This window comes from Aquarana catesbeiana, linkage group LG06 (genome assembly GCF_042186555.1).
Source record: "Aquarana catesbeiana isolate 2022-GZ linkage group LG06, ASM4218655v1, whole genome shotgun sequence".
NCBI classification, from domain to species: domain Eukaryota; kingdom Metazoa; phylum Chordata; class Amphibia; order Anura; family Ranidae; genus Aquarana; species Aquarana catesbeiana.
In genome coordinates, this window is record NC_133329.1 from 247,366,919 (window position 1) to 247,385,251 (window position 18,333).

Below are 18,333 nucleotides of genomic sequence, written 5' to 3' on the forward strand. Positions count from 1 at the left end.
GCTGCAGAGATCGGGAATTGTCTCACTGCCTGTGATTAGCGCTGCACCGACTTCCTGGCGGGCTGGGCATGTGCAGCATGCAAACACGCCGGAGCTCATCTTTACTCGTGACCAACACCTTAAACACTGGCAAAAAAACTGAGATGCTCCCGGTATGGGAGGAGTTATACAGGGAGGAAACTTCCTGCTTAGGGTGTGCCAGTGTCCAGCACCTGAAGGTGGACTAGAACCCACATAGTAATTACTATGGCTCTGTGTCCCGTGATGTATGATTAAAGAAAGTACACTTCTTTTTTTTGGAAATCTCCTCCCTTCTCCCAAGCCTGCCAGCCTTCCGTGGTGTTTACAACCTCGTTGCAGAGAGCTCCTCTAGTGCCTGCTCAGTAACTTCCCATAGACTTCAATGGAGCCATACTCTAAGGCCTCATGTATGCTCTTGATGCATTTTTCTCCTACAGGAGTTTAGCAGCAGCAAAAACGCAGTAAAAAGCCACATTTTGCATGCGCGTTAATGCGGGTTAGTGTGTGTTCCCGCACCTAGTGTGAATACATTCTATTGGCCAGAATTCTAGCCATTAGAACGCATAATGTGGGAATGTGCCCAACGTTAACATACATCAAGGAGCTTTTGAGCGTAAAAAGCACCGTAAAAAGCTGCTTAAAAGCTCCTCTCCAAAACGCATAAGTGATGAGGTTTTTTCTGCCCGTTAACTCCCCTGCCACTAAACTCCTATCGCTGAAAAATCGCTGCAATTCTGCCCATGATTCCAAATCGCACTGCAATGCTGGCAACACACGTGTTTGTGTGCCATGCATTTTTAATGGCACCTACATGTGGTGCGGTTATGCCATGATTACCGTGTAATTTAACATGGCAAACAGCATTGTCCAAACCTTGTTGCACAAGAAGAAGCAGGAGCTTCTTTTGGGGCGACAAGCTTCATGCATTGCGAGTTGCCGCTATTGCTTCATGATAAAATTAAAAGACAACCGCCACAAAACTGCACTGTGTTTAAAATAAACCCCTTTTTGTAAAGCAAACCAAGGTATTTAGGAAAAAGCTTGGTTAGTTCTTTTGGAAACGAAAAGAAATATATTTAATTTTTTTTCCTCACAAAGTTGTCATTTTAACAAGTTATAAACGAACTTCTCACACACAGCATAGGCATACTTATAATTACACCTTAAGACACATTCTACTACTCCTCCCAAGTATGGAAATACCATATGTGTGAGTTTTTTTCACAGCCTAGCCCCAAAATCCAAGGAGCACATTCAGGCCTTTTAAGAGCATAAATTACACATCTAATTTCTGGACTACCTAGCACATTTTTTGAGGCCATGGAGCACCAGGACACTGGAAACTGTAATTGGTAATTAGCGACAATATGACTGGTTTGGCAGTGATTAGGGACATTGACTGGTGAGAGAGTCAGAAATTATATATGATATGAGAATAAAATATATATTATATCCTTGGGTACTATTCTGATTTCTCAGTTATCACTAGGTACAGGGCCCATGCGATTTGCCCTGGTATCATGTGATCGCTGTTAGAAACCACAGAGCTCACACAGTAGTAAACAATGACCGCATTGTTTACTACTGTTCATGTGCTGAACCACATGGTACCAGGGCCGCTTACAGTGGCCTGGTACAATGATCAGAGACTGGCTGTGTCCTGTGGAAACAGAAAGGGGTTTATTTACTAGAATTAAAGAGTGCAAAATCTGGTGCAGCTCTACATAGAAACCAATCAGCCTCCAGGTTTTATTGTCAAAACTTAATTGAACAAGCTGGAATTAGAAGCGGACTGGCCAATATGCAGAGCTGCACCAGATTTTAGACTCTCCAGTTTTAGTAAATCAACCCCAGCCTGTCACCAATCCTACCGCTGCTCACTCTAGAGAGCACGCACAAGCGGACGATGCGGGAGGACGTACAGGAAGTGGTTAATAGGATATTTATTCCTATATGTTATTTTTAGCTGGACTTCTGGTTTAAAGTGGTTGTAAACTCTGTTACACCACTTGTACCTACAGATAATCCTGTAATAAGGCTTACCTATAGGTACTGTAAATATCTCCTAAACTTGCCCAGGGATATTCACTACATATGATGCTGCCGACGTCATCGGCACCATGCCCACTGAAGAAATGCTGGTGCCGTTTTTTCAGGGCCCGTGCCATGACCGTCAGCTCTTGCACGCATGCGTGGGAGTGACGCGAACCTGGAAGTAACTCCAGTGAAAGATGTCGGCCGTGTACTTGGTGTGCCGGCGCCAATTCATGGCATCATTCTAAGGTAAGTATGAAACGCATACTAGCTCATTATGCCTCTGTCTTGCAGGGTTTTTTTTTTTGTTTTTTTTTTCCCGGAGGTTTACAACCTCTTTAACTATTATTTTCAGGGGGAAATGATCACTTGCAGCCTCTAGATAACTGTCAGAAGAGGTTTCTTTTTGCCTTTAATCAGTATGAGTTTTGGATACTTAAAAGAATGTTATCTCAACCTTTCATATTTCTGATATGTGCCTGCTGTACCAAGTACTTGGGTTAATAGGTTTCCTGTTCTCTTTGTATCATTTCCTTTGTGTGAAATCCCTGGTGTCCTTGCCAGTCTCCCTGCTTTCCTATTTTTAAACTGACCAGACTAGCCATGAGAGCACACCTATTTCAGCATGGTTAGTTTTCTGGCTGTGCTGGGAGAACAGCCTGCCTGTCCTCCAATGGCCAGACCTGGCCTTTCAGTCTAACCTGAATGGGTTGTTTTACAAGGTAAGGGTTCACATATACTTTAAAGTAAACCTGTGCTTGGACTTGATATACATGATACTTCCATATATAGAAGCATGTGAAAGCTATGGTACTGGTCCTAGTACAGTCACATGAGGGTGGTAGAGAACCTTGAGCCCTAAGCTCCAACTAGGGCAGTGCTGTTCAACTTGAAAATTATACAGGGCCTTAAAATAGGAGTACATTTTGACATCTCAACGTCCAAAACTCTGGTCTGTCTGCATTTTTTGCATCTTATCATAATGCACACTGAAGAAGTTGTTGCACAATAACTCCCAGCACTGGTGTCGGGGAGTGCAACAGTACCCCCCAGCACTGATGTCAGGGAGTGCAACAGTAACCCCCAGCACTGGTGTCAGGGAGTGCAACAGTAACCCCCAGCACTGGTGTCAGGGAGTGCAACAGTAACCCCTAGCATTGGTGTCAGTATTTAAACCCAGCCCTGGCACCGGCAGTCAGTGCCAGTGAAAGGTATACTCTACAAATAGTGCTGGAGGGCATTCAAAGAGTTTTAAGCACCCAGCTGTGAATCACCCAGGCATTTCAGAAGTGTCAGACACCAGGTTCTGAAGTAATATTTTATTTCCAAGATGCTGCATGTTTATGCACTTTTTTTTCCTATAGGTAGTGTGGGGCAGGCATTTAAGAGTCTTCCATTCTAGAAATGTATATATTATTTTTTTCCACCTAGGTGGATGCAGCATCGGTCCCCAACCGGCTCTAGTGCCGCATACACACAGCCGGACTTCCCGACAGAAAGAGTCGGCATTTCTGTCGGCATTTCCGACGGACTCAGATATAGAACATGTTCTAAATCTTTCTGTTGGAAATGCCGACGGAGTTTAGCCCATTAGCAAGTCTGCTTGTGTGTACGCGGCATTAGACCAAGAACTGAGCGATCAAACACCGCTGATCGCTCAGCTATTGGTATTCAATCACCGGCTCTCTGATCTGCCCTTCCAGCACTCACTGGTGCAGTCTCACAGCAACACAGCTAAGAGGCTGAGCCAGCTGCCAGTCCAGGAATCTGTGTGAATCCAAATCAGAGTGACGTCAGAGAACAGTGGGCTTTAGTCCGCTGTTGGTTGAAAATGGGTCAGAGAGCTGAAGAGAGTTGGCTGAAAATGAGTGCAGAACGAATTGCATTCCTGCATGCCTGTGATCCATAGAAGTACAGCCAAAAAAGCTTTGGCCAAATTCTCCTTTAATACTTTCTCACCTACTGCACCACTGATCTTAACACTGTTCAAGAGCTACATAGCCCAAAAAAAAAAAATCTTCATTTGAGCTGTGGGATGACTGGTCTCCTTCTCTACAGGACACAATCATGGTGTAGCAGCCGGGCGATGGAACCACAGCAGGGGAAACAAACATCTAACACACCCTGAAGTGTAACAGCTTGTAACAGCTGCAGAGAATTTTTAAACCAACTTACTAATACAACATGGTATGGATCGGTGGTGGAGTCAGTTACATATTAACCTTTTTCTTTATAGGCTAGGTCCAAATTTAGTAACAGTAAATCTTTTTCTTTTTTTTATAGATATATATATATATATATATATATATATATATATATATATATATATATATATATATATATATATATATATATATATATATATATATATATATATATAAAATCTCCAAAAAAATATGTTTATTAAAGAAAAAGCATCTTACATTGCCAGCTTTATATTACAATGCCAAACACAACAAAAATAGATTTGTCAATGACGTTACACCATAATGACCAAGTAGACATAAGAACATCTGTAAATAACACATTATCTGGCATTAAGCCCAAGTAGCATATTCATAATGAGATCTACTGGGGCAAGCCCCGGGACATCCAACCACAGTGCCCATAATCGCTCATATTTAAGCGTACTGCCTCTATGTTGGTAAATAAGCTTCTCCATTCTTAACACCTCGCCAACATTTGGGGGGATCCCCAGATTTCCAATGAACCATAATCAATTTCCGTGCCAGGAACAGAACTCTATGTATACCTTCCCTGGTGTTGTATTCCTCCAAGACACTCAATAGGCATGCTCTCAGATCCAATGGAAGAGATACTTTAAATACTGAGTTGACGTTAGTCACCACTCCTGACCAATACGAGTGTAATTTTGGGCATTTTCATAATAGATGAAGGAGATTACAGCATGTACACAGACTTTTGTTGCAAATTCATCAATTGGAATCTGTGAAGAGTGCAATATACCTTCAATAGTATGTACAGCTGAGTCAATATTTGCGTCACGTTCAAGGAACACATACCCACCGCCTGAAAGGCCTCTTCCCATTGCTCCCCCTGCATATGCCCAACATCTCGCTCCCACCTCTCCCTCACTCTCAGGGGATGCTGCCTCAAAAAAGACTGTAAGAGCATGGTGCAACATTGTGATATAAAGCCCTTAGATGAGTCAGCATCCTAATAAGACTAAATATTGAAATCGCAGACATTTGCCATTCTTAAGAATTACTTTGTGCTTTGACAGCATGGTGACGTTGTATGTAATTAAAATGCATAGAGGATGATAAATTAAACTTATTCTGCAACACAGCAAACGGCAAGAGTACCCCGTTGTGAAATATAGGCCTAAAAATGGGTCACCCCATATTCCTTCCATTTTGCTCCAGACTGTAGTTTAGCCAACTCCATATATGTGTAATTTCCAGTTATATCCAGGTACGTTTTGAAGGTATTTAGTTTTGTTCCACACTTTCTGAACGAGGTTATATGTCGGATATCGTTTGTGTGGTTTTCCGAAAGCCTGAGCTTCCAGTGCCTGTGGAATAGGACCCCTATGAGTAGTGTACAGCATCAATGCCTCGAAGGATCTGCATCCCATACCATCTGACACCCTGTCGGTCCGCATAGTACCAACCAGATGTTGCAGCTGAGCCACCAAATAGTACATCCATGGGTTGAGCAGAGCCAACCCACCATCATCTTTGGGCCTTTGCAAGTGTTCTAACTTAAAGCGGAGTTCCACCCAAATTTTGAACAATATCTATATGTATTCTCTTCCTTGCCTAGATGCTGACATGCCGTTTAAAAAAATTTAAATCGCCGTAATTACCTTTTATTTTTCTATTCTTCTTTGCACTTCCTGGTTCTCCTCCCGTGGGAGTAGGCGTGTTTCTAGCCTCTCCCAGACTCCTGGGAGCTAGTCTCAGGCTTCCCAGGATGCCACTGAGCGTGTGCGGGAACGAGCGGTGAATGCTGGGAGCACAGCATTCACCACATCCAGGAAATAAATGCTTGTGGGCTTCAAATGCCCACAATGAAGATGGAAACCGCCTGCAGTGAATAATACAAGTTATTCTTTCCAACAAAATCTGACACAGGCGGACATATTACACACAATATGTGAGTATGTAATGCTGAGAAGAAAAGTTTGTGAATGAACTCAAAAAAAAAAAAGGATAGATAGATAGGTGGACTCCCGCTTTAATTCTGGGGGGCCGGTCCTTCCAGATTAGGGTACGGAACAGGGAGTTAACTATTCTGAAACTCTTCAAAGGAATTACCATGGGGGGCATTATGTAGGAAGTAAAGAAGCTGTGGCATAAGTATCATCTCGATTAGATTCACATTCCCTGCCACAGGATAAGCAGAGGGCATTCCATGTTTTGATTCTATCCTTAAACTGCTGGAGAACGGGCAAAATATTCAAATCGACAAAAATCCTAAGGACAGGAGGGAATTTGAATCCCTAAATATGTGGTAATGGGTATAGAGCAGGCAGAGGCAACAGTTTGCATGGCATTTCCGTCCAACAGTAACAACGCAGACTTTGACCAATTTATGTGGAGTCCAAATAAATCCACCGAAATCAGTAATAGTGGCCATAGCTGCCTTCAAGGAGGGATCTGTGTCACCCAACATAAGCAGCATGTCGTCAGCATACATCAGCATCTCCTGCATGACAACATAACATAACAGAACCCGACAATATCTGGGTTAGACCTAATCCTAATTACCAAAGGCTCAAATCGCCAAGACAAAGAGGAGGGGAGACAACCTTGCCTAGTACCCCTCTGCAAATTAAACGTATGACATTTTACCAAAAGCCCTAATAGCTGCCTGCGGTTGGCTGTAGAGAAGGCGTACCCATGATATAAAATTCGGTCCGAACCCAAATTTCTCCAATACTGCCCATAAATATGTCCAGTCTATGCTATCAAAAGCATTTGTGGCGTCCAATGATAGCAAGGCCCTACATCCTACATTGGCAGCTGAAGACTGTATTTTTAGGAACATTCGTCTTAAATAAATGGCAGTAGACTTATTTGGCATGAAGCCGGCTTAATCGGAATGCACAATAGACGTGATAACCCCATTCAGTCCGATTGCTAACACCTTTGCCAGGACCTTCACATTGCACTGCAGCAACGAGATCGGCCACAAGATCCCGGATCGACTGGGTCTTTACCCGGTTTTAGGAGCAGAATGATATTCGCTTTAGACATAGAAGGGGGTATAACTCTCTGCTCCCGTGACACACTGAAAACCCGCAGCAGGCGCGGCAGCAATACTCCAGAGTACTGCTTGTATATTTCCACAGGGATCCTATTTTCCCCAGGCGCCTTACAGTTTAGGAAAAGGAGCCAACTGCCAACCCACGCCATTGGGCCATCGCGGGTTTAGAGAAGGGTATACTTTGTAGTTAAGCTTCAAGTTCCTCAAAGGTGAGGTACCAGGGAGATAAAGGGTTTTATAGAAACTAATATAAAAAGTAGAGAGTTGAAGAGCAATAATAAAAGTCCATACACTTTACCATAATATGTTGTCCACCACTTGATAAAAGGGGAGTTTTCAAATGTTGTAGCCAAAGTTCATAGTAAAAAATCCTCTACCGTCAGTATAATGCACTCTTACCACGGACCATTTGAGCGAACAAATGATCAGACACGCTTGTTACCCACATGAGGGGTGAGGAAGGTGAATCAATCCAGCAGCATAGATGGAGAACTCCTTTAAACGACCCTGCAAGAGGTCAAAGACTCCTTGAGCAAACATTCCCTCCCAGGGATCGTCAGAGAATCTTGGTGGCTCAAAGGATGAAAGTAATCAAAAGCAGGTAGGTACTCCTTCCACTGTGCTGCTTCAAACTTTAAATCCACAATGATCAGTAGCAGTAGTAGTAGTAGTCCACTGCCAGGCTTCACCTCTACTAGTTTCACCACCTCCCACGTGGTTTCATCTGGAGATCAGCCGTGTCCAATCATGGCTGATCACAGTGTAAACAGGAAGAGTCGTTTATCGGCTTTTCCTCACTCACATTTGACAGACAGATCTGTGGCTCTCCTGACAGGGGGGGTCTGTGCTGATTGTTTATCAGTGCAGCCTCCTCGCGGATGCCCGCCCAGGACCACCAGGGATGCTCACCAGGTATGCCACCTGGACCACCAGACATATGCCAGTGCCCAGGCAGATGCCAATCAGTGCCCATCAGCAATGCCTGCCAGTGCCACCTACCAGTGCCACCCATAAGTACCCATTAGTGCAGCCTTTCAGTGCCCAGTGTCGCCTATCAGTGCCACCTATGAGTGCCCATCAGTGCTGCCTATCAATGCCCATCAGTGCTGCATATCAGTGCCACCTCATCAGTGCTGCCTTATCAGTGCCTGTCAGTGCAGCCTCATCAGCGAAGGAGAAAAAAACTTATTTACAAAATTTTATAACAGAAACAAAGAAAACTTTTTTTTTTTCAAAATTTTCGGTCTTTTTTTATTTGTTTAGCAAAAAATAAAAAACCACAGGAGGTGATCAAATACCACTAAAAGAAAGCTCTAATTGTAGGAACAAAATGATAAAAATTTTGTTTGGGTATAGTGTAGCACGGGGCTCAAAAATTCAAGTCCTGAGCTACTAGCCAGGCCTCAAGGGTTACTCGCCACCAGTTGCCCCTAAACACGCCCTCATAAATTCTCATGAAATTACCGTTAAATGTTTTATGCAGAATTAAGCAACTTTATCCATGCACATCAATGCAGCCTCGCCCGTGTCCACCAATGCAGCCTCGCCCATGTTCATCGTGCTGCCTACCTGTGTCCATCATGCAGGGGAGCAGAGGAGAAGAGCATTGCTGGCCGGATGATAAGAGCGCCGAGGGACATCACTGGAACAGCTTTGATTTCAATTGCTGTGTGTTCCCGGCGATCGGTGTCCCATAACAACCCCGCCCCCTGGTCGGGGAACTTTGATACACATCACTCGTCCCAGGTTGGACGGGTGATCTATCAAATTCCCCTGGACCAGGGGGCGCGGCTGTGTGTGACAGCGAGTGCGGGGAACACTCGGCTATTGAAATTAGGGCTGAAACAACTAATCGATTAATCGACAACTAATCGATTATGAAATTAATCGATTACTATTTTCATAATCGATTAATCGGCCAGTAACATAATGGGGGAAAAAAAAAAAAAAAAAAGAGCAAATAATTGCTACTGTAGATGTTACTTTCACAGTTCTACAGTAAAAAATGAACCCCTTACAGTAGTGAATATCTGCTTGATTTTTTGTACTATAAAGGGCTAATTTTAGTTTTTTTAACCCCCATTATGTTACTAAACGTCTTAGACCTGGTTCACATCTATGTGTTTTTTGGTGCTTTTTTGCAGAAGCGCACTGCAGTTCATTTACATGGTTTCCCATTGGACACGTTCACATCTATGCTTTTTTCAGCCGCTGCGTATTTGGAAAGGGTCAGGGACTTTTTTTTAACGCAAAAACTGTGCTTTTTTGGTTCAATATACTTCAATTGAGAAGCTGCAGAAAAGCATTTAATGTGTTTTTGCAGCAATTTGTGTTTTTTAATCTGCCCAACAACAAAATGGCCAAAAAAAATGCAAAAAACGCAAATCGCCGCAAAATCACGTGTGCAAAAATCAAAACGCACAGCAAAAAGCACTGCAGAAACAGATCAAAAGCAAACTGCATATGTGTGTAGCGAGCCTTATGCTGGCCACACCGATCAATTTTCAGACGAGAATATTCAGACAAAAAATCTTTGTACATTCGCTGAATGAAAGAACGTTGTTTGAAATTTTCACTTGTTATTAACATTCTGTTATTAAAATGAATGTAATTTCTGAACAAAAACCACATCCACTGTCTGAAAATTCCTTTGACCAAGAAGTTTTCTATTTCCAAACTTTCCCATCACTGTGGTTGAAAATGAATGTCGATTTGACCCCACTAACGATTAGAAAATTGAATGAACGTTCTTAAAATGAAATTTTTTTTGAAGGAAGACATTTAATCTCTGAGTCTGATGATATTTATCAGATTCACCCTTTAATAGTATGTACAGTATATCTCTCTACTAATAGTATATACAGTATATCTCTTCTGTCTGTTATTTTCAGAGTGGATTAGATATTTTGCTCCCTTACCATATAGTTGGTTATTTATATTTACCACTGCATAGAGATATTTAAGAATAAATTGCCTTTTTTTAAAACTTTACATATTAACTAAAATTATACACCACACTTTTTTTTTTAAGGTGATTAACCGATTAATCGATTAATCGAAACAATAATCGGCCAACTAATCGATTATGAAAATAATCGTTAGTTGCAGCCCTAATTGAAATGAAAGCTGCTAGTGATGTCCCTCGCGCTCTGATCATCCAGCTGGCTCTCTCCTCTCTTCCCCTCCGCGAGCGCTGGGAAAAGGACACCAATACAACCCTCCGGCAGGCAGTGCTCGCCCCCCCTTGCTCCCAGGCAGCCCTTCCTCGCCAGCCCTCAAAATTCACTCGCAAAACAAGAGCAGGCGAGTGTAATTTTTGAGGGCTGGTGTAGCATGACCACGCAATTGTCATAAAAAAAAAAAAATCGAAGTTACATTTTTTTCCAAGAGTCTTTCAGGACAGCACCTTTGAGACCTCAGCTCCTCCCTTCTCAGGAAACACCACCTCCACCAGATCTTTAAGCCACTCGTTCCCTCCAGCCCGTCCAGTCTAGGGAGACACAAGAACACATTATACCAACCTTCATACTCCAGATGCTCTCACGTCTTAGTGGCAAGATATTATTTGGGTGGGTACCGGTGCTGTCCTGTAAGGGTCTTGGAAAAACCGTTACCGGTAAGTAACTTTGATTTTCCCTATTTCATCTTTCAGGACAGCACCTTTGAGAGGATAAGGGAGCACTTACCCTAGGGTGGGACTACTGTTTGCAGGACTTTATACCCCAAAAGCCTGGTCCTGGGCAAACAATAAATCCAGTCTGTAGTGCTTAATGAAAAAGTCTTAAAACTTGACCACGTTGCTGCTCTGCAGATCTGTTCGGGTGTAGCACCAGCCCACTCTGCTTGTGAAGTTACCATGGCCCCAATACCTTCTGGGACCTCCACCCCTTTTGTTATATAGGCCTGACTAATAGCCAACCTCAGCCATCTGGCTATAGTATGTCTAGAGGCTTTGGACCCCTTCCTAGCCCCTGAAAAAGAAACAAAAAAGGAATTGGATCTCTTAAACTGTTCCGTAATCTCCAGGTATTTTAGTACACATCTCCGAACATCTAACCTGTGGAAGACATGCTCCTGTTCCCTCACAGGATTTGAACAAAAAGTGGGCAAACAAATTTCCTGGCTATGAAATTTAGAAGCCACTTTTGGCAAAAAGGCTGGATCGGTTTTAAAAATAATCCGATCTGGAAAGACTTGATGGAAAGGTGCCTTCCTCGAGAGGGGTTCTAGCTCACTAACCTTCCTTGCGGTAGTGATTGCTACCAAAAAAACAGCCTTGAGAGTTAAAAATTTCACTGATCAAGACTCAATAGGCTCAAAAGGATTCCCTGTAAGAGCCTGCAACACCAGGGAGAGATCCCATATAGGAAAAGGATGGGAGCGGACTGGTCTCTGCCTACTTAAGGCTTTAAAGAACCTAGCTATCCAAGGGTTCACTGCTAGTTGTTGTTCAAGGGACACACTTAAAGCAGAAACTTGACCTTAAGAGTACTAAGGGCTAGTCCCTTATCTGCTCCACTTTGTAGGAACTCCAGAACTGCTACTGGGCTGCAAACGTTAAAGGAGCTCTCTGCGCACCAAGAATCAAACTTCTTCCAGACCTTCAAATGGATATTGCGCGTCTCTTCTTTCCTACAATTTAGAAGAGTTGCTACCAACCTTTCGGAGAACCCCTTACTTCTCAACATTTCCTCTTCAATAACCAGGCTGCCAGAGTCCACCTCTCCACCTGAGGACAGCAGATTGGGCCTTGATAGAGGAGGTCTTCCCTGACCGGCAATATCCAAGGCGGTTCCACCGCCAGATCTTTTAGAACAGAAAACCATGGCCTCCTGGGCCAGCATGACGCTATCAAGATCAGGGTCGTGTCCTCTGACTGGAATTTCCTCAGGACTGCGGGAAACAGTACAGGAGGGGGGGGTGGGGGACGCATAGCACTTGGAAAAATGCCAGCTCTGAGAAAGGAGCGTCCACCCCTATTGCCCCATCCCACCGGTTTAGAGAAGATGGGAGTTTTTGCGTCCTCCCTTTAAGCGAAAAGGTCCACACATGGAACCCCCCCCACTTCTGGATAATCATCCTGTAGGTGACCTGACTCAGGGCCCAGTCGCTCTCCCTCATTCTGGAGGAAGTCTGCCATCTGGTTTAACTCCCCTTTTAGGTGTACTGCAGATAGTGAGAGCACCGTGACCAGTTGAATATTGCTTCCGTCAAAGCCCAAAAGGGAAGTGCTCCTGGTGCCCCCGTCGGTTGATGTAAGCAACCGCTGAGGAATTGTCTGAGCGGACCTGGACATGTCCTTGGAGCTCCTGCTGGAAGGCTCTGAGAGCCAGAGACATGGCTTTCAGCTCTCTAGAGTTCAAGGACTTCCCTGCGTCCTCAACTCTCCAGGATCCCTGCGTCAGATTCACCCCTAGGTGTGCTCCCCAACCCGTGCTGCTTGCGTCTGTTGTGACTATGTTGGACAATGGCAGTACCCATTCCAGACCCTGGGATAGATTCGCTGCCTTTCTCCACCACAAGGATCTCTTCACTAGTTTTGGAATGAGAACCATTGAGACCAAGGACCTTTGAGTGTGGTCCCAAACTTCCATAATGAACAACTGCAAAGGGCAGAAATGCAATCCCGCCCACCTTACAGATCCTTACAGCTGGGAGGGTAGCCGTCAGTAATCCCACCGACATGGCCTTTCTTATGGAGATTTGTTGATTGCTTTGTAGAACTGCCAAAGCCTTGTCTACTTTCAGAATTTTTTCTTCGGGAAGAAAAACACTCCGCTGGGTTGAGTCCAGAATGTAACCTAGGAAGGTAACCCTCTGGGATGGAACCAGGTTGGATTACTCCAAATTTAAGAGCCATCCCAGATACTCCAACACACTCCTTGCTACCTGCAAATCCTGGACCAGCTGCTCCGGTGAAGGAGCAAAAAGGAGCAGATCATCCAGATATGTGATCACTGAGATTCCTCGAAGTCGCAGAAAGGCCAGGGTCTCCACCATGACTTTGGTGAATATCCGGGGAGAAGAGCATAGCCCACAGGGGAGAGCCCGAAACTGAAGCTGTACCGTTTCCTTCCCGGACCTTACTGCCAGTATGCGGAACCTTTGACTGTCCTCTACGATCGGAATGTGCAGATAGGCATCCCTTAGATCTATGGACGCCATGTAGCAATTCGGAGGAAGTAGTGTCTTCACGGAAAAAAATGGAATCCATTCGAAATCTTTTGTAGGAGATTGATCGATTCAGAGGCTTCAGGTTCAGGATGAGCCTGAACTTCCCTGAGGGTTTCCGAACCACAAAGATGTGGGGATAGAACCCTCTGCTTATCGCCCCAGGTGGGACCCGTGATACTACATCCTGCTGTTCCAGTTCCTCCGAGGAAAGTAGTGCCGCCGCCTTTTCTGCACACTTTGGCAGGTCTGTAACTAGAAGCCTGTGTGTGTGTGTGTGTGTGTGTGTGTGGGGGGGGGGGGGGGGGGGGGGTTATTGGGACTTTCGGTACTGTTCAGGAGGGCGAAAAATCGCTCCCCCGCGCCCTCTGCCCTTGGTCCCAACCTTTTTTCAGAGACTCTGCCCTTGGAAAATTAAACTTCTTCTGCGGGCGAATCTTCTTTTTAGACTGTTCCCCCAATTTTTTCTTTAAAGGGAAAGGCCTTATTTTTATCAGCTGTCCAATCAAGGACAGCCTCCAAGTCTGGACCGAATAGTAAATCGCCGTGAAAGGGACTCCGCAGAGCTTGATCTTTGATGCATTGTCCCCTTGCCAGGTTTTAAACCAACGAGCTCTCCTGGCCAAATTGGCCAAAGCAGAGGATCTAGCAGACATGCGGACCGACTTTGCTGAGGCATCCACAATGTATGCGACCCCTTTTAAAAGCATTGGGAAGGAGGAGAGCATCGTCTCTTTTGCGGTTCCAGCCTCAATATGTGCTTTTATGAGTGTTAGCCAGTGCTCCATGTTATGCGCCACCACTGTGACAGCCATGGCAGGCTTAAGATTCCCTAGAGAGGAATCCCAAATCTTCTTGAGGAGGGAATCCATGCTCTTGTCAATGGGGTCTGCTAGCACCCCCCATATCTTTAAAGGCCAAGTCTGTCTTTCTGGATACCTGAGAAAAAGCTGCATCCAGTCTAGGCGATTTGTTCCACACAGCCGCTTCATCCTCTGCAAAAGGGAATCTGCGTTTTAATGCTCTAGAAAAGAAAGGCTTCCTTTCTGGGTCTCGCCACTCCTTTTTGATGGTGTCAACCAGGACCTCATGGACCGGAAAGACCCTCCTCTTCTGCTCTCCAAGACCTTCGTACACCTGATCAAGGAGAGACAGTGATTTTTTTCTCCTCTTGGATACCTAGAGTGGTGTGGATGGCTCCCAAGAGCTCTTCCGCTTCCTCCAAGGAGAGTTTGTAAATGGGGGGTTCTGGTGGACTCACCATCCACCTTCTCTCCATCTGACTCCCTTGAGCAGTCTGAGGATGCACTGTCAGGATCCTCCTCTAATGCCTCTCTGGTGCCCCCAGGTAACCCTTCACTGACGGAGGGACCTGCCAATGGACCAGGTGCGACATCTTGCTGCGCTGGCAGAGGACTAGCTCGGGGTTGCATAGGTTGAAAGTTTTCAAACAACGCCTTAATAGATTGAAAAATGCTGGAAAGCTCTTTAACAGATGCCGCTAGGTCAGAACTTTGTTCCATAGAATGTTCCCTGACTAAACCCTCAATGCAAACCCTGCACAAAACCATATGGAAATATGTGGGGGCTTGGATTTTTCAGTGGACTTGCCCTGAAAAGGCAAACCCCAGCACAGCATCAGCTAGCGTAAAAATAAAACACCAGACCGACACCAGGAGTGCACCCCCCCAGGACCGACCACCACCAGGGTCCCAGACATACACCTCCTCCCCTCTGACCACTAAGAGGGGGGTTCACCCGTGGAGCTAGATGGGAAGATTGTAAGGGAACACCACCCCAGGGTTCCACTTACCTTAGTGTGGCTGGTGCTGGCGTCACCAGGCACAGAACGAGAACCGTCAGTCTCCGACATTCCTCAGGCCAGGAAAATACCTCAGGCTGCTCCCTTAGCTGTCACTACAGCTGCAATGAAGCCCACACCAGCCGCCATGCCGCTCGTTTTACATTCCATGGCCGGAACCGGAAGCCGCAGGTCAACCGGAAGTGTCCTCCCCCGCCGGAACTGACGTCACCCGCCATTCGACCCAGCCTTGAGCTCCATGCTGGCCACCGCAGAGCGAGGGGAACTCAGACATTTCCGCCATCACCTTCCCCAGGCAGCGGAAAACAAGTGCCCAGGCCTCCACTTTCCCCAAGGGAGGACAGGGTGCGATATAGCAGTACAGGTAACGGACTCCCCAGCCCCGCTGCCGTGCATGAGAGACCTCTGTCTCTCCCTTCCAGGACAACACCGGCCTCAGCTTTCCCAGCTGAAAGGGCCCAGATTCCTATCGATGTCTCCTCATCAGAGGAAACACCGAAACTGACGGGCTGGAGAGAAGGAGTGGCTTAAAGATCTGGTGGAGGCAGCGTTTCCTGAGAAGGGAGGAGCCGAGGTCTCTCAAAGGTGCTGTCCTGAAAGACAAAATAGGGACAGTGGTGAAAGCTGAAAATTGGCTTGGGCAGGAAGGGGGGAAAGTACTCGGTATTGAAGTGGTTAAGGTGCCTTTAGTTCCGCTTTATCCACTTGCCGACCACGCACTGTAGCTTTACTACAACAGTGCAGGGCGCCTGCGCAGAATCAAGCATATTTACGTGATTCTGCTGTTCCGGATAGGGGGCATGCCAGCTGTGCTGTGATTAGTCACAGCACAAGGCGATCAGCGGGTGCTGGATGATAGCCGCTGATCGGTGAGGAGGAAGACTGGACAGCGCTCTGTTTATGTAAACAATACAAAGCTCTGTCCTGTCAGCAGGGATGTGCTAGATTTTCCATTACAGCCCTTAGTGAAAGCACCTCACAGTACACACATAAACACTGGTTAGGCACACATTTAACCTTTTGATCGCCCTAGATGTTTAATCCCTTCCCAGCGAGTGTCATTAGCACAGAGGCAGTGTATATTTTTAGCACCGATCACTGTATAAGGCCCCTTTCACACGGCCATCCTATTAGGTCCGCTTGTCAGTTTTTCAGGTGGACCTGATTGGGTCCTATTGCCCATCCATCTGGTGGAACAGATGGCATCCGATGGAAACAGACAGGTGGTCCTTTTCCATCTCATTGCCCTATAGAGTAGAGCAGGGCTGTGTCCGTTCCGCATTGGAACGGACCTGTCATTCGCCTGCTCAGCGGAGATATCCCTCGCTGAGCAAGCTGATTCCGCTTCATGGAGGCGCCATTTTGTTAAACGCTATTGTTAAACGCCATTACTAGTATAAATAAAAAATTCCAGTACATACACCACAGTTTGGTTTGCGCAAAGGTTATATCGTCTACAATCAACATACGCCTATCGGGATTTTTTTTTTTTACCAATATGTAGCAGAATATGTATTGGCCTAAATTTATGAAGAAATTAAGATTTTTATTTTTTTTATTTTTATTGGATATGTTTTATAGCAGAAAGTAAAAAATATTCTTTTTTCTAAATTGTTATCTTTTTTTTTCCATTTATAACAAAGAAAATAAAAAACTCAATGGTGACCACATACCACCAAAAGAAAGCTCTATGTGTGTGTGTGTGTGTGTGTGTGGATATATATTCATTTAATTTATGTACGGCGTTGCATGACCATGCAAGTGTCAGTTAAAGTAACGCTGTGCCATATAGCAAAAAATGGTCTGGTCATGAAGGGGGGTACAATTTTCAGAGGTCAAGTGGTTATCAATGGACAGCACAGTCTGGGTTCAGTCTGTTAGCCTGGTGAAGGGAGGAGCAGGGAAGCACCTTGCAATTCTAGGCTATAGAGCTGTGTGTTTCTATTGATGCACACAGTGTAGGGAGTAAGAAAATTTGCAAACCATACGTGCAGAGCCCGCCAGGAAGTCGGCACTGCATAGCGCTAATCACAGGCAGTAAGACATTTCCCAATCTCTGCAGCTGCGAATCGGGAAATGTCTCACTGCCTGTGATTAGCACAGCGCTGTGCCGACTTCCTGGCGGGCTCTGCACGTGGGCTGTGCAAACACACCGGAGCTCATCCTTAGTAGGGAGACAACTCCAGTCCCTGCATGCAAGGGGGGCTCCAAAGAACGCTGCAAGAGAAAGGAGCCCCCCCCCCCCCCAAAACAGGAAAGCTGGGGCAGCATTCATGGCAGCACCTCAAAAAAGAACATAAGGATTAAATAATAAAGAAGCCACATGTAAGTGAGGGTTTCATTGAAGCACTGCTAAATTAAAGCTAAAGCGCGTCTGTTAGGATTACAGCACTCTGTCCCCTATCACTGCTCACCACCCTCACAGCACAACGTCCCTGTGGAAATGCCAGTCTCACCAATATACATTGTTATTGAAGACAGCATGAGACCCGCTCTACTACTTTTCTCCATGATGAAGTGAGAAGACGAGCACCGCTCACCTCTAATGAGCTGGCAGACATGCTGTATGAGGAGTGTCCACGGTCTGTATATACACGGCACGTCTATATCTCTGCCTTCCCCCAACACAGCTACATGCCCATAAATGCCAAGCTTCACACGGCTAAAGGACCTTGGCCGACGTCATGATCACATGACCGGCATCTAAAGTGGGAGGGACTAAGTGAGCTGGTGCACGAGGTTGAAGGGAGGGAAGCTCTGATTTCTCTGAAGAAGTCGTCCAAATAAATGATTCCCGCCAACCTATCAGTGTGATTATTTATCTTCCCTCAGTCATTTGGGGAAAAGAAGATTTTCTTCATAGAAATGTTTTATTGATTCTTTGGGATACACTCACACTGGTGTAGCACACCTGTGATGGAATTCATTGCCATGGCAGCCCAGACGCAGCAAGCAAGGCGTGCATTTTTATGTAAACGCAGCGAGCTGCCATTAAAGTGGTTGTAAACTGCTCTGTGCAACTTGTACCTATAGGTAAGCCATACCTCCCAACT

General features: G+C 45.4%; 1 protein-coding gene across 5 annotated transcripts in view; it reads right to left on the reverse strand.

The window, feature by feature from the left end:
* FBXL18 (F-box and leucine rich repeat protein 18) overlaps nucleotides 1–17,979 on the reverse strand; it is a 364,054-nt gene extending 346,075 nt beyond the window's left edge. For 3 of the 5 annotated variants that reach the window (XM_073633139.1, XM_073633136.1, XM_073633137.1), the window contains exon 1: nucleotides 17,821–17,979. In XM_073633139.1, the coding sequence (XP_073489240.1) occupies nucleotides 17,821–17,841 (21 nt within the window). In that variant the 5' untranslated portion in view covers nucleotides 17,842–17,979. Of the gene's footprint in view, nucleotides 1–17,736 lie in introns of all 5 variants that reach the window. The other 2 variants (XM_073633141.1, XM_073633140.1) reach the window with 1 other exon arrangement.
* Nucleotides 17,980–18,333: the final 354 nt, after the last annotated feature.